Below are 17,260 nucleotides of genomic sequence, written 5' to 3'. Positions count from 1 at the left end.
AATTTCTAGTTATTCTTTATGATCCAGTTTTGATGTCGCTTCCTTCATAAAGCCATCTCTCACCTCCACAAATGTTATACTCAACAGCATCTCTAAGTACAGTACTTATCATCGTACTGTGCAGTAACCATGTATCTCCTCCTCTACATTTCAAGCTCCATCTAGAATAAGAACCATGTCTATTTTTTTCGTATTACAATCCTAGAACCACAGCAGCAATATAGTATAAAACTGAAAGCATGAGCTCGTCAGAGAGGCCTAAACAGTGTTACAAGCTGTGAGAATTTGGGAAAGTTACTTAAACTCTAAGTTTCCTCATCTGTAAAGTATAAATAGTACCACCTTTCAAGACTATTCACGGATTAAATGTGAAATATTTGGCACAGTGCTTGATACACAGAAATGTTAGCTATTATTACTTAATACAGTACATATCAAAGAAAATATGTGCTAAATGAATACACTGTTCACAAATTATTAAAAACATTTTAATAATGCTAACTTCATATAATTCATTATTTTCCATGTAAAGTATATAATTCTAACAGGAGTTTTCAGTTTAAATCATGTCCATGGCACTGAAGTTTCTTATAGACAATATTTAGTTGAGTTATAAAGCAGAATGTTCAAAAAGAATGACCTGTGCCTCATTTTCGGGAACAATTTGTTTATGAATTCGAATCTGCTCCAAGCCAGGACTTTCTAGAGAATTTGGGGAAGTGTTACAAATTGAGGCAGTTACATTATACCTTGCTGACTGATAAAAGCTGTAGTATTCAAGTCTATTTTCCCTTGAGTTTTCTGATGCCTTTAGTTTTTGTTTAAACTGAACAACTTTGTAGATCAAAAAAATGATTAAAACACAAGCTAAGATGAAAAAAGCTAGCAAAATGTCAAAAGCCTCATTCAACTTCTCAACTTCTTGTGTACAAATTAGAGATGTTTTCCCTGACATTGAAGCAGCATCAATCGGTAGAGCACTGTTTTTTTCCAAGTTCAAGGTAACAGAAGTAGTCAGTTGTATTTGTACAGGTAACACTGCTGTAGTCTCTAATGGATTACCAAAGGCATTCTCTTGAAAAAATCTACCAACAGGTGATGTAGTAATTTGTTCCCAGAAAGTAATGTTCTCAGTCTCAGTATTTTCCAGAGGACTGCCATTTGTGGTTACTTTATGCCAGGCCACCATTAGCGCAGTAGTCTTGTGACGAATATCAGGAGATTTTACAACAGCCCAAGTTCTGGATACATTTATTGAAGACGTAACACAATTTGTAATGTTAATATAACGTAATGCTCTGCCACGCATGGATGGGGGATTCTGACAATAGATGTTTAGAGTAATGGCTGAAGATGCTAGCCAGTCTTGAAGGCCCAAAAGTTTGCAGTTACATTCCCAAGGATTAGAATTTGCCTGAAGATGAATCAGTGAAGACAATGGCTTAAGGACCCTTGGATGCAAGTCTGTAAGATTATTAAATGACAGATTAAGGATCTTCAAAGATGCTCCCATATTTTCAAATGTATCATTATCAATGCTAATTATTCTGTTTCTATCTAACTTAAGGTAAATTAAATTCTTTAACAAACTAAATGTGTCAGAATTTAAATTCTCTAAATCATTATGACTTAAGATCAAATGTTTAAGATTATTAATTCCACTAAACCCATCCCTAGTAACATTTCTAATTCTTGAATTTTTCAGCAGGAGGTATTCCAAATTGACAAGTCCTTTAAATGCAAAGGGCTGTATTGCTTCAATAGGATTATGAGACAAAGAAAGTCTTCTAAGACTTTTAAGTACTTCAAAGGCATTAGATGGTACTTTTGTTAAATTATTACTTTCTAAATACAAACAAGCAAGGTTTTCAAGATGTTGAAAGGCTGATTCTGATATCCTCAAAATGTTATTGTTTGATAAGTCAAGTATCCGAAGAGTAACCATACCAACAAAGGTACCACTTCCAAGGACAGTGAGGTGATTCCTTTGTAGATTTAAGTACTGAACTGAAACTAGATCATTAAATACTCCTCTTGGAACAAAAGATACCTGATTAGACTGTAAATATAAATTACGAAGATTTAAAAGTCCCTTAAATATTCCAGGATCTAAGCGTTTTATGAAATTATTATTTAGAAATAGAAAATATAGATGCCTCAATTGAACAAAGGCTTTTGGATATACATACAGAATGTTAGAATTATCCAAATACAATGCTACAAGAGAATGAAGTCCTGTTAATTCACTTTCATTTATATAAGATATATTATTCCCAGTCAGATACAGAAAAACTGTACTTTCAGGAAAATTCTTAGGAATACTCGAAAGGCCTAAGTTACGGCAGTTAATTTGTCTCCCAGTGCAGAGCTGACAAACAGACGAACATCCAAGTATTTCCTTGTGGAGTAATAATAAAAGATAACAGGTAACAACCAGAAACAGTCGTAGGCAAGGCAGAGAAAACTGTAATCCACACATATCCCTGTTCTTGGTTTTTCTGTTCAGATCAGAATTGGCTACAAAAAGAGAAGGTAAAGCTTTAAATCATCAAAACTTCATCACATGAATGTGTTTTTTTTTTTATAATACTATAACTTCTGTATTCTATTTTAATTAGGATCAGCCAATAATACCATCATAAATCATACCATGGTAATAGCATAAAATAATGAGTATGGAATACTTTCTAGAATTATTAACATGATCAGGCCATTAACCCATTACTTGACAAAACAGTTCAGATTAATGAAACATTTGCTAACTTAAAAATTACAAATGATTACAACATAGGTGACAAACGATGTAGGAATGAGAATCTTTGAATTTAATATGTCCCTTTAACAACATAAAGTCTAATATCAAATAACATTATAATTTATGAAAATACAAATTCACTACAGAACAATTAAACTCTAAATTAGTTTTTCACAAAACTATTTTTCATGTCAACTAAAAGTTCATATTTAAGTAAATAATCTTACCAAGAAAAGGAAATTCGTATTATTAACACTCAGCTGATTCAGTAAAGGTTTTCTTTTTAAATCTGAAGAACGACATTTCTAAACTCCATTTTGTTCTGTGGCATTGCTGACCTCCACCCCACCACTTTTTTTTTTTTTTAAGTCACCGTTTGCTCAGGAAACACCACTCTTCACATTGGTTCCTTTACAGTCAGTGTGTAAAACAGAGGTTGCCATGGATACAGGAAGCTAAGAGACAGGAAGTAATTTTATCTGTGTTTCAAAAGTATTGCTGAACGGAAATCTCAGGAACTTATTTTTTCAGAATGCAGTTAGAGTTTTCCTAATATACGCATCAAAATATCTCCCATAATGTAAAATAATAGTTTTTAAAGGATACTTGAAAACGTTAGTTATTCAGAATTCAAATATCTATCAACAGACTCTAGCTATCAACAACATAGCTACTGAATGGAAAAGGCTAGTTGAAATAAGATATATATAGAGTAATACAATTTTTTGTAAACTTTTTAATGAACAAAATATTTATGTTGTTTTAAATACACATTGAAGACTTCAACTTTATGCTTTATTCCTTTAATAAAAATAGGGGAAAAATTTAGAATGAACACAAATGTTTTTATATTATCCTCCAGTGCTCTTTTCAAAATTTTCAGAATATTTTTGGTTGCAAAAAATACTGAGTACTATTTAATATGTTAAGGTACTAATTGGTAGTAAGGTACTAATTACTAATAAGGCACTAATTGGTAGAGTTGGATTATAAGATGGTAAGAAGCTGCATACCAAATTACTGACATAGGTTATCTTTGCAAGAAAAGTTGGGGAAAATAAAAGAGGCGATGTTTTGCCCTGTATATATCTGTATTAGTTTGAATCTTTTAGAATGAAAATTGAGAATTTTTAAATCTAAATTTTTCAGGATTTAAAGAATCAGATATAATTGTTTATATTATATATTGTTCAGTCATTAACTTTCTTTCATTAACTAACTTTAAGCTAGTTGCTTAAGCTTTCTAATTCTGACTTTTATTAATATTACTAATACCCTGATAATATTCCTAAAATATCAAGTTATGTAATTGTATACAACTCTCCTTTGTTATTAAAGCAGTTTCATTTCACATCAAGACAACAATTACTTTAGATAATAATATGAATTATGTCCATATTAGATACCTGAAATAATATCTAGCATTATCTTTCTATGACGAAAAATTCAGCAATGCATACTGGATAGCAGATCTTTATCAAAATGATTTATGATTCTTATACCTATCCTTTATGGCTGGCTATTGTTATTGCGATCTTATGCATTAAAAATGGAAAACAAAACAACTGACAGAAATGACATGAACTTGAGGTGGGAGTTAGGTTTCTCAGGTCCATTTTGTTTAGTACTTCCAATAACACACAAGTGATATGAGGCTTGTCCCATGGATTTTTCAACTGCATCATACAGCTTAAAGAGTTAGGAAAAATTCAGAACAAGGGTCCTTTGAAATCAAAATAAAATTAAAGAGAAAAAACCCACAAAGTAATATAACCAGAGTATGAATTAATTTTGTTCTCTATGCCAAAAAATATCCAAAGCAGCTGCAATACTTATTAGGATGCAAAGGTAGAATTTTTAGGAAATTGTATTAAGGAACAATGACAAAATAAAATCTCACTTCTCACATTCTAAAAACTGAAGGAAACTAAACTGACTGCAACAAAACAATTAAATATAAATAGTACACTGTAACTCTCAGGTTGAATGCTTAAAAAAAAAAAAATTCAATCTCCAGCAAAACAAAGTTTAGTCTTTCTGTTCACTTAGGAGTTGCTGTTCTTAGAGACAACTGATCAACAATGATTCTTCATTACCCTTTTCTGATTACTAATGTTCATTACAACTATTACTGAACACTATGCTCAGCCTCTTAAATTAGCCTTCTATTTCTTCCCAGAAAATTGACTCATTGAGGTGTTTTCTGCAGGGGCCATTGAAAATAATATGCTAAGAATAGATAAGGCTCAAGGACAGTATCTCTAGCTAGTTGCACTTTCAATGAACTCCAGTAGTCAAGGACAGTATCTCTAGTTGAACTTTTAATGAACTCTAGTAGGCGCCAAGAAGGCAGACAAAATAAGAAAGAACTTAGAGACAAGGAACTAAGCAGAAGGTTATATCTGGGTGCAGAAAGTTTGTTTTACATTGTGTTATTTTTGCTGACGTGGGATTTATGGGGTATAAATAAAGTGAGGCGGAGGCTCTAGGCGCGGCCGCCATGTTCTCTGTTTGTCTTTGTCTCTTGTGTCTGTTCATTCTCCACCACCCCCGGCACGGGCCCCAATATTTTCCTCTCATTCTTATTGCTGAAACCTTCTTTTACACTCCCTTTGTCTCCAGATCATCTCATGCTTCTGGTACCAATACACAACTATTCTCTTTTCCATTCAGATTCTGCCCATACTAAAACAAGAATGTATAAATAACAGAGTAACTGTTCCATTAGCATCTTTTAAATAGACATCGTCTGTATGTATGCATGTATTCTTTTGAGACACAGTCTTGCTCTGTCGGCTAGGCTAGAGAGCAACAATGTGAACACAGCTCACCACAGCATCGACCTCCCAGTCTCAAGTGATCCTCTTCCCTCAGCCTCCTGAGAAGGTAGGATTGCAGGTGCTTGCCACCATGCCTGGCATTTTTCTTATTTTTGTAGAGACAGGGTCTTGCCATTTTGCTCAGGCTGGTCTTGAACTAATAGGCTCAAGTAATCCTCCCACCTTGGCCTCCCAAAGTGCTGGGATTATAGGTGTGAGCCACTGTGCCCAGCCTATATGTATTTAGACATATAGCATCTATATATAAACCAATCAAGATTGGTTTACACATAAAGAATGGCTTATAATAACAGCAGTTACTGATTTTATGGACATTAAAAGTTACTGATAGACCTAAAATCAAGAGAATGAAAATGTGAGATGGGATTTGCAATTAAAAAATAATCCAGCTCTTTCTGCCATCACGAAGCCTGTCGAGGCCTGCTTGGAACATGACTTCCAAAAGGCAAATATTTCTGGAAGGCTGTCATCCAAAGTCATTTTTGCTGCTACAGGCAAGGTCTCTGAAACCAAAGGGAGTACACAGATCTTCTTAAAATTGAAGGTGTTTATGCCCAAGATGAAACTGAATTCTATTTGGGCAATAAATGTGCTTACGTATACAAAGCAGAGAACACAGTGACTCCTGGCAGCAAACCAAACAAAACCAGAGTATTCTACAGAAAGGTAACTTGGGCCCAAGGAAACACTGGCATGGTTTTTGCCAAATTCCAAAGCGATCCTTCTGCTAAGGCCATTAGACATAGATGCTGTAACCCCTTAAGGATTTAAACTAATGAAAAGTAAATAAAGTGGACTTGTGCTCTTAGAAAAAAAAAAATTAGCAAACAATTTGAAAATTATTTTGCTCAATGTAGGAGATAAATTCTAATGAGGGGCAGTACATCTCAATATAGACCTCTTAGCAGTTGCAGGAAAAAAAAAAAACATAATAACTATATACAATGGAGAAATCAGGTAACACCTTGATCAGTATTAACATTATCAGTGAGAAACAGATGAGCACCATGTGACTTTGCCTGTGATAGTCCAAGAGGGACACATCACTTATGCAATATTCTAATGGGAGATGCACACATAAATCGAACCATAAGAAAATATCGAACCACAAATGAGGAACATTCTATTCTGTTGGGGGAGTTGGGGAGAGGATGGATGGGAGATAAAATCAGAGAGGCAATTGGAAAGATGGAGAGAGATTATAAGGAGTGGATTATTTAAAAATTTTATAAGAGAAAAATAAAAGACTGAAGAAATTACATGACAGAGTAAAAGAGACTACAAAAACACAAGAGCTAAAGCAATAATTGGTCCTAGACTGTAAGTACTGAGAAGTAAAAGACCATGACAAATGCAACTTACACAGAAATGGTTCAGAATATAAAACACCTATCTAGTTATCTGACAGAAAATGTGTATCATGCAACAAATTGGGACAAAAGTTAACAATAGGTGATTCTGGGTAAAGGTCATATGTGTGTTCTTTACTGTTCTTGCAGTGTTTTTCTAAGTTTGAAATAATTTCCAAATGAAAATATCATGACATTAGCTATGATATTCATGTAAAATTTGTCCATGCACATTACTGCCAAAATATGTCACCATTTCTAAGTTTCTAATGTATGCTTTAAAATAAAAACAGAAACAAATATTGTGCTCCTATAACATGGCAAAACTATGAACATCTCTATTTGCTCAATTGTCAACAAGTAACTAAGAAATTTTTAACTGCAAATCTGTGAGAATAAAAAATAAACTTTATGTACTTTATGCATGAGAAGCATAAAAGTTCAACTATGCCTGTGACTACAAGGGTTTAAAAAGCAAACTGATACTTCCTAAGGATGTACTGTCACTGGGACACTTTCAAGGAATATTATTAATCATCCCCTCAGCATGACTTTGGAAGAACATTTTTAACTTCTTGATACCTGTTCTGTTACCCAGTCATCTTGAGAAGCAATATTCTATTTCTAGGGACAATTTTAGGTACCATTCTCATTGCCGCTATATGATGATCAATTTGTTTGTTGTGTATTGGCATAGTTTTACACTGCAAAGCACAGAAAGCAGAACTATTAAACAGAAGGGCTGTTCCAACTTAGAAAAAGCTAGCAGAAATGTATTAGAATTCAAAATATCTCCTCTTTCCCCTAGTTCCACCTGAAACCTTTGGAACACTAATCTCTCCTCTGACCCTATCCACCACCTTCTGCGTTTTGCTGAAAGACTAATCTCAGCAGATTATACTTCAGATCTGGGCTATATTAGAATTTATCTTTCCTGCAAATTCCTTCCATTTTGATGGTTCTTATTTTATGTTTATATTACAATTTCTAGTTTATCATAATCCCTAAAATCCCCATAGTTTTAAACACACACACACACACACACACACACACACACACCCCGGGAGAAGAGATGAGGGAGTAATTAGCCTAACAGATGATTTAATAAGGCCATGAGAGAGCTAAGTCTCTTCCAATAACTATATAATAACCTTTGTGAAATTATTTTCTTGCCTCAATAGACAATATTATAAAATGGATGAAGTTACATGAATGAAGACTGTACTGAATATAGAAACTAGCATATGGAGTTAAAAGCACAGATTTGGGAGTTACAGTTTGTATTCTGAGGATAACACTTACATGACAAACAGCTACAGTTAGAAAGAAGTCCTACAATAAAATGGGCTGCCTTAAGGAGCAGGGACTTTTTATTAGCCAAGTATCCAAACAGAAGCTGAATGAACATCCCCATCAGGGATGCTATAGAAGGAAAGTTTATTACCAAATAAAGATTAACCTAAATAACCCCTACGGGAACTTTCAATGTTAAGCCACCAGTGCTGAAGACCACCCAATACGGCTGTGAGGAATATATATAACTACTGCAGGGGCATCAAGGCTCCACACAATACTATCTATGTCAGGCATGAGACTAGTCAAATTGACAACCGTGTGAAAAATAATTCCAGAATCATGCCTGTTTTGGTAATTGGAATATGGTTAACTGCTTCTTAGTATCCAAACTGCTAACCTTTTCACAGCTGGCCTTTCAAGCATCTTATAGCTTGGATTTGACAGACCCTCTACCATTTAATCTCCATTATTTTGACCTGCTAAAGAAGCATCAGCAGCTCTTTCTCACTCCAATAACCAATGCTCATAATTCATCGATCTGCTCACAGATCAAACATATTTCTACTATGTAGTATAATACGGCTACTCAGTAATTCAGAAAAATTCCCTACATAAAATCTAACTCACAACTTTAAAAAGGAGTACACAGTCAGAAAGGTTAGTTAGTGAAGCAGAGAAATTAGGATAAACAGAATATAGGATTAACTCCTTTTGCTACTGCTGGATCAGATCTATTTATTGATAGAGTGCTTCTATGATCCAGAGTGTGTTCTCAACATTTTTCAAGTATTATCTCTTTTTAATTCTCACAGGAGCCCTATAAGGTAGGTACTCTGATTGGAGTACCTCATACAATGGATAAAAAAATGAGACATAGAGAAATTAAGAGTAAAGCTTTAAAGTAGCCAGGCGTAGTGGCAGGCACCTGTAGTCTCAGCTACTCGGGAGGCTGAGGCAGGAGAATGGCGTGAACCCGGGAGGCAGAGCTTGCAATGAGCTGAGATCGTGCCACTGCACTCCAGCCTGGGCGACACTGCGAGACTCAGTCTCAAAAAATAAAAAAAATAAATAAAAATAAAAATAAAAAATAAATAAATAGTAAAGCTTTATACCCCCAGAAGATCCTACCACATTTCCATATATAAAATTTTGTTCTTATGTAATGTATGACAGGAGTTTTTCTTAACAAATGGAACTTGAGAAAACGAAACTCAAAAAATGAACAATGTGCAGTGACCAAACTTCATAACTATGAAAGAACGTGAAAGACCTGACACAGTGGCTCACACCTGCAATCCTAGCATATTGGGAGGCCCAGGCAGGCGGACTGCTTGAGTGCAGGAGTTCAAGACCAGCCTGAGCAACATGGCGAAACCCCATCTCTACTAAAAACACAAAAAACTAGCCGGTGTGGTAGTGCAATCCTGTAGTCCCAGCTACTTGGGAGGCTGAGGTGGGAGAATCACTTAAGCTCAGGAGGTCAAGGCTGCAGTGAGCCGAGATCATGCCACTGTACTCCAGCCTGGGCAACCAGAGTAAGACCCAGCCTCAAAGCCTAAAAAAAATAAACAAATAAAGAAAAACATATATACACAATTACTGTGTACTATAAAATCAAGATATTATAGTTTAAAGATCCTGTGTCCTGTGAATAAGCTAGAATTTTAGAGTTGTAAACACCAAATAATACTTCCAATGTATTTTCTATGTATAACGAAGTGGAAAATCTCAATACATAGTTTCCTAATAAATGCACTGGATTTCTAGATAGAGGACAGAAAGAATGCTTTGTTGTCCCTTTTATGAACAACTTAAATAAAAACGAGATATGTGGTTTTAAGTGGTTGGAAGAAGTACCTTACTTTAATAATGAAATATCTAGGAATATGATCTCATTTTCTAATCAGACTAACAAAAATGACTCAGAAATAGTAAAACCAGATTGTGGAATAGGAAAATTAGACAAAACAGTACTTGAGTACTTAATAGCCTGAGGTACTCAATACCTCAAATAGTACTTGAGGTACTCAACAGCCTGGCAGATCTGACAAAGGGCTAATATCCAGAATCTACAAAGAACTCAAACAAATATACAAGAAAAAAACAAACAACCCCATCAAAAAGTGGGGAAAGGCTATGAACAGACATTTCTCAAAAGAAGACATTCATACAGCCAACAGACACATGAAAAAATGCTCATCATCACTCGCCATCAGAGAAATGCAAATCAAAACCACAATGAGATACCATCTCACACCAGTTAGAATGGCAATCATTAAGAAGTCAGGAAACAACAGGTGCTGGAGAGGATGTGGAGAAATAGGAACACTTTTACACTGTTGGTGGGATTGTAAACTAGTTCAACCATTATGGAAAACAGTATGGCGATTCCTCAAGGATCTAGAACTAGATGTACCATATGACCCAGCCATCCCACTACTGGGTATATACCCAAAGGATTATAAATTACTCTACTACAAAGACACATGCACACGTATGTTTATTGCGGCACTATTCACAATAGCAAAGACTTGGAATCAACCCAAGTGTCCATCTGTGACAGACTGGATTAAGAAAATGTGGCACATATACACCATGGAATACTATGCAGCCATAAAAAAGGATGAGTTTGCGTCCTTTGTAGGGACATGGATGCAGCTGGAAACCATCATTCTTAGCAAACTATCACAAGAAGAGAAAACCAAACACCACATGTTCTCACTCATAGGTGGGAACTGAACAATGAGATCACTTGGACTCGGGAAGGGGAACATCACACACTGGGGCCTATCATGGGGAGGGGGGAGGAGAGAGGGATTGCATTGGGGAGTTATACATGATATAAACGTCATGCACATGTACCCTAGAACTTAAAGTATAATAAAAAAAAAAAAAAGAATTGAAAAAAAAAAAAAAAGAAATATGACATATACACACAATGGAATATTATCCAGCCTTAAAAAGGAAGAAAATTCTGATACATATTACATCCTGGATGAATCTTGAAGACATTATGACGTGAAATAAATCACAAAATGACACACAAAAAAAAAAAAAAAAAAAGAGTAAGATAGACTGGATTTGAATTTCAGTTTGGTACTTGACTTCGGGTAGGTAATTAGCCTTTATTAGTATTGATTACACATTTAAAAGGTTTAATAAGGCTGGGTGCGGTGGCTCATATCTATAATCCCAGCACTTTGGGAGACTGAGGTGGGTAGATCACCTGAGGTCAGGAGTTGAAGACCAGCCTGGCCAACATGGTGAAACCCTATCTCTACTAAAAATACAAAAATGAGCTGGCAGTGGTGGTGTGTGCCTGTGATCCCAGCTACTGGGGAGACTGGGGCAGGAGAATAACTTGAACCTGGGAGGCGGAGGTTGCACTGAGCTGAGATTGTGCCACTGTACTCCTGCCTGGGCGACAGAGCGAGACTGTCTCCAAAAAAAAAAAAAAAAAAAAAAAAGGCCAGGCACGGTGGCTCACACCTGTAATTCCAGCACTTTGGAGGCTGAGGCAGGTGAATCACAAGGTCAGGAGATCGAGACCATACTGGCTAACATGGTGAAACCCCATCTCTACTAAAAATACAAAAAATTAGCTGGGCATGGTGGCACAAGCCTATAGTCCCAGCTACTCAGGAGGCTGAGGCAGGAGAATGATGTGAACCCAGGAGGCCGAGCTTGCAGTGAGCCAAGATTACGCCACTGCACTCCAGCCTGGGTAACAGAGCAAGACTCCATCTCAAAAAAAAAAAAAAAAAGTTTAATAATGTCCATCCCCATAGAGCTATTGGAAGAATCAACTGAAATGTGTGTAAAAAATGTATTGTATAAAGGCTATCATAAATTATGTGTTCTATTAGTTATTATTTACTTCTTGTTAGCAGTTTCTTCACACATAAACTAGATGAACATGGGAAAGTTTCAAAAGAAAGAGATCTACCTACTGGATAAACTAGTACCATCACACAGTTGGTCAAATTAACAGCAGACACAATGATTTACTGGGTGGTCACATTCATTAAGCATTTTAGTAGGCATTATATATACATTCTCCAATTTATCATAATAAGCCCTAGGTGCTAGCTGTTATCACTGCCTCCATTTGAAATATGAGAAAACTGAGAATGATAGAAAACTGGTCCAACGTCACACTAACAGTACACACAACAGGCATCTGAAGTTAATCTAGCTTCCCTTCCCATTATAATGCATATTTTTCTCTCTGGTAGTCTGGATAGAACAAAAACAGAAGCTCAAGGAAAAGAATCTCCAAATAAAATAAAACAAAATAAAAAAGATGTTCCTCAGGCTACGAAGGAACCACTTGTGATGTACACATGCATCATCTACATGGGTAAAACTACAAAGCACATCAGACTCATCATTTTACTCCTCTGAATACTTTTTCTAGTGTTATCCTTGTTGGAGCTAGTTATTCTGTGTACAATTATTTTTCTGTATCACGTCAACTACTTTGAGCTCTGGACCCAATACCTCACTCTCACTGAGAAACATCTCTTATTCTCATTGTAAAGCAGTTTGAGGTCCCGAAACATCAAAATAATCTCATTTGATCACAGTTTAGTTTTTCTCTGGTGATATGTTTAAAAGAAGCTTCTCATAGAATGGTCAGTGATTAGCTAATGGCATCCAGTGTCTGTCTACAATATGACTGTTACATATGAAAACAGTTTGCCAGAAGCCTTTATCTAATTTGCAGACAGGGCATGGTTCCTAGATACGAGGAAAGCATTGAGAACGCAGTTCCAAATTCACAAGCATTCAGAAACTTTCCTAAGTAGTCAGGACAGGAGATAGAAGACACAAATTATTGTTCTAAGATACCAGAGTGCTATGAACAATCATCTATCCTAAAGGTGAAGTACAATGGGTCTTCAGGGCACAGCATGGTGACTTACCACATAACAGCATCTTTAAAACATTGCTATTGTATTAGTGTCATAAGGTTGATATCAGAAGAGGAACAGGTGAGCATTTTAGTTCTAATGTATGTTTCAAGGGTAAAGTAAATTTGTATTAAAAATGAAAACCAAAATAGACTATTTCCATTCATATCCTAATGTAGGAAGATAGAAACACCTCAAAACACTTCAAAAAGTGTGGCACTTTTTTGGGGGGAGTGGAGACGGGAATATCTGGTTTTCAAAGAACTTTCAGAAGCTAAAAAAAAGTTTTATAAATGATTATACCCTTCAATGAAAAATCAGCAAGCCAAGGAATTAATCATTTACTTTCTTTTTCAATGAAATTGCTTTGTATACAGATGAAAGGAGTGAGCATCCAACTGTAGTATCAACTGTTCTAACACTTGTCTACATCCTCCAGCTTCTGCTAGATTAAAGCTAACAAAATCCAGCTTACAATTATTAGCCAATTCAAAAATAGATATCTTACTTAAATTATGCTGGAAAACCAGTCCCCAAACTCACAAGAGCCAAAAGATACACATGCATAGCTTATATAAAAAATAAAAACATTAAAAGCTGCATCAAAGAGGTTTTCTTTTCTAGTTGAACTGAAATAATCAGAACCAATAATTACTACAAATTGCATTAGATTATATACAAAGCAGGAAAACATACATAATGTAAAGATTCTTTTGATCTTCAAAGGATCAGCCCCTTTGTAAACCATATATTCAGAGTGGTAAGGGAGCAGAATTTAACATCTGAGGTCCTGAAACTTATATAAGTAATCTTATTCATGTCTCTATTTTCCTTGCATAACAAAGCAAGAAAGGGAATTAGTCATCATTCAATATACCCCACAAAGACTGTTTCTTTCTTTTTTTTTTTTTTTGAGACGGAGTCTTGCTCTGTCTCCCGGGCTGGAGTGCAGTGGCCGGATCTCAGCTCACTGCAAGCTCCGCCTCCCGGGTTTTACGCCATTCTCCTGCCTCAGCCTCCCGAGTAGCTGGGACTACAGGCGCCCGCCACCTCGCCCGGCTAGTTTTTTTTGTATTTTTTAGTAGAGACGGGGTTTCACCGTGTTAGCCAGGGTGGTCTTGATCTCCTGACCTCGTGATCCGCCCGTCTCGGCCTCCCAAAGTGCTGGGATTACAGGCTTGAGCCACCGCGCCCGGCCAAAGACTGTTTCTTTTACGACCAACCCTGGCAAAATAAAAATTGTAAAGAACCGTCCCCTTGTTACTTCACTGCCCCTTTCCACAAATTACTGTATAATCAGATAATAGAAACTAAGTTAGAAATCAGCTCAGGTTGTATTTTGAGTAAAAACATCAACAATAAGAGCAAGTACTCAGAGAGGAGGCAGAGCAATATGGCAAAACAGAACCCTCCAATGACCAATTCCTTGCATTCCTCCACTGGAAGACCAATTTGCAGAATAATCTGCAGAACTATCCAAACGAGAAAATACCTTCACAAGAGCTAAAGAAACCAGGTGAGAGATCATAGTAGCTGGTTTTAGCATAAAACAAGAAAGGGCAAATTGAAAGGGGAAGAAAGAACAGTCTTTCACTGCCTACACCACTCCTACCACAACTCCAGGCAGTACACGGCAGAGAGAGAAGCTGTGTGCTTGGGGGAGACAGAGAAGGAAGTATGCCGACAGCTCTGCCTTGAAAGCTGCTACCAGAACCCCTCTCCTCTCCCCACTACCCACAATAAATCACAGTACTGGGTCCAACTCCCAACAGTATATAGCACAAAGAGAAACTCCTCGCATACAAGGGGAGAGAAAAGTAAGCAAAGGCCTTTGCCTGGGAACCCTAGGAATTCTCAAGTCCCTCAGGCTGGTGAACAGCACACCTGGCCTTAGGGCATTCTCTAGTGCTGAAATAGCTGCAGTGTCCACAGGCTTAGGGAAGTGAACAGTCAGTCCCTTTTGAATTCCTGAAGACCCTCTGAAGAAGGGCAGGTACAAACAAGGCCAGGCTGTGAAGACAGGGAAAAATACCTAATTCTTTAAGGCTCAGACACTGACATACCTCTACAAGTCATCAAGAACATTCAGCTAAATATGATCTCATTTCATATTTATCAGACTATCTATCCTGAAAAGATGAAATATCCATCCTGAAAAGATGGAGATGTGCAATCCTTCAAAGAATTCAAAAGGAAGCTCAACAAATTTCAAGAAAACACAGAAAATCAGTTCAGAAACTTTACCAAAAAATTTAACAAAGATATTGAATTTTTTTGGGGGGGAGGGGAGACAGAGTCTCACTCTGTCGCTCAGGTTGGAGTGCAGTAGCACGATCTTGGATCACTGCAACCTCTGCCTCCTGGGTTCAAGTGAGTCTCCTGCCTCAGCCTACCAAGTAGCCGGGATTACACATGTGTAACATCACACCCTGCAAATTTTTTGCATTTTTATATTTTAAAAAATCAAACGGAAATACTGGAGGTGAAAAAACAACGGACAAACTGAAAAATACATTAGAGGATCTCAACAGCAAAACTGATCAAGCAGAAGAAAAAAATCAGTAAGGTAGAAGACAGAATATTTGAAAATACAGTCAGCCTGGGTGTGGTGGCTCACATCCGTAATCCCAGCACTTGGGAGGCTGAGATGGGTGGATAGCTTGAGCTCAGGTGTCTGACCAGACTGGGCAACATGGCAAAACCCCATCTCTACAAAAAATACAAAAATTAGCCAGGTGTGGTGGTATGCACCTGTACTCCCAGCTAACTGGGAGACTGAGGAAGGAGGATCGCTTGACCCCAGGAGGTTGAGGGTGCAGTGAGCCATGACCATGCCACTGCACTTCAGCCTGGGCAACAGAGTAAGACCCTGTCTCAATCAATCAATCAGTCAAAAGAGAAAAAGGAAGAAAACGCAATCAAAGGAGGAGAAAAACTGAAAAGAAATGAATAAGGCTTATGAGATCTATAGGACAGCATCAAAAGACCAAATGTAGCCAGGTGCAGTAGCTAACAACTGTAATCCCAGCACTTTGGGAGGCTGAGGTGGGTGGATCACCTTAGGTCAAGAGTTCGAGACCAGCCTGACCAACATGGCAAAACCCCATCTCTACTAAAAATACAAAATTAGCTGGGTGTGATGGTATATCACTGTAATCCTAGCCACCCGGGAGGCTGAGGCAGAATAATTGCTTGAATCCAGGTGGCAGAGGTTGTAGTGGGCTGAGATCGTGCCATTGCATTGCAGCCTGGGCAACAAGAGTGAAACTCCATCTTAAAAAAAAAAAAAAAAGCAAATGTGAGAGTCCCTGACCTTCAAGAGGGAGAGAGAAAGGCGTAGAAATAGTAAAAAAATAATAATAATAGAAAATTTTCCAAATCCAGAGGAAGATATAAATATTCAGGGACAAGAGGGTCAAAGACCACCAAGGAGATTCAACCCACATAAGACAATTCCAAGACATATATATAATAATCTAATTCTCAAAGGTCACAAAGAGTGGATCCTAAAAGCAGCAATAAAACCAGTAACATATAAAGGGGCTCCAACACAGCTGGCAGCAGACTTTTCAGTGAAAATCTTCCAGGCCAGGAGGGATGACATATTCAAAGTACTGAAGGAAAGAAAGGGGCAACCAAGAATACTGTAACTAGCAGAAATATACTCCAAACATGAAGGACAGATAGAGACTTTCTTAGACAGATAAAAGCTGAGGGAATTCATCACCACAGGCCTGTCTTACAAAAACTGCTAACAGTGGTAAAATGTAACAAGAAAACATCTGGATGGATAAAATTCTCTGGTAAAGGTAAACTACACAACTATGGTGGTCCATGCCTGTAGTCCCAGCTACTCAGGAGGTTGAGTTGGAAGGATCACTTGAGCCCAGGAGATCAAGGCCTGCCTGAACAATAGAAGCTAGACCCTGCCACTTAAAAAAAAAAAAAATTCTTTTTAAACTACACAGACAAAAATTCAAAATAATACTCTAATTGTGGCGAGTATATCACCCATATCTTTATGAATTATAAAGACAAAGACAAAACTCTTTTTTTCTTTTTGAGACAGAGTCTAGCTCTGTCACCCAGGCTGGAGCGCAGGGGTAC

General features: G+C 37.0%; 2 protein-coding genes across 4 annotated transcripts in view; both read right to left on the bottom strand.

Moving 5' to 3' along the window:
• IPO11 (importin 11) overlaps positions 1-17,260 on the bottom strand; it is a 229,452-nt gene that overhangs the window by 56,818 nt on the left and 155,374 nt on the right. The window contains exon 29 of one of the 3 annotated variants that reach the window (XM_033179675.1): positions 1,334-1,464. The exons of the other annotated variants lie outside the window; for them this stretch is intronic. Within the exon in view, the coding sequence (XP_033035566.1) occupies positions 1,443-1,464 (22 nt within the window). The 3' untranslated portion in view covers positions 1,334-1,442. Of the gene's footprint in view, positions 1-1,333; positions 1,465-17,260 lie in introns of those variants that run through there. 3 annotated transcript variants of the gene reach the window in all.
• LRRC70 (leucine rich repeat containing 70) lies at positions 475-3,393 on the bottom strand. The gene is made up of 2 exons (XM_033179676.1): positions 2,983-3,393; positions 475-2,517 (listed from the first exon to the last, which is right to left on the bottom strand). Exon 2 carries the CDS (start codon positions 2,477-2,479, stop codon positions 611-613), a length of 1,869 nt encoding a protein of 622 aa, XP_033035567.1. The 5' UTR covers positions 2,480-2,517; positions 2,983-3,393; the 3' UTR covers positions 475-610.

The sequence above is a fragment of the Trachypithecus francoisi genome, unplaced genomic scaffold, assembly GCF_009764315.1.
Source record: "Trachypithecus francoisi isolate TF-2019V2 unplaced genomic scaffold, Tfra_2.0 Lachesis_group2, whole genome shotgun sequence".
Classification (NCBI taxonomy): Eukaryota; Metazoa; Chordata; class Mammalia; order Primates; family Cercopithecidae; genus Trachypithecus; species Trachypithecus francoisi.
Note: the sequence above shows the minus strand (reverse complement) of the source record. Positions and strands in the feature narration are given on the sequence as shown.

Excerpts from the sequence above, each read along its gene's own strand:
- LRRC70 (XM_033179676.1), bottom strand. The coding sequence starts at position 2,479 with ATGTGTGGATTACAGTTTTCTCTGCCTTGCCTACGACTGTTTCTGGTT.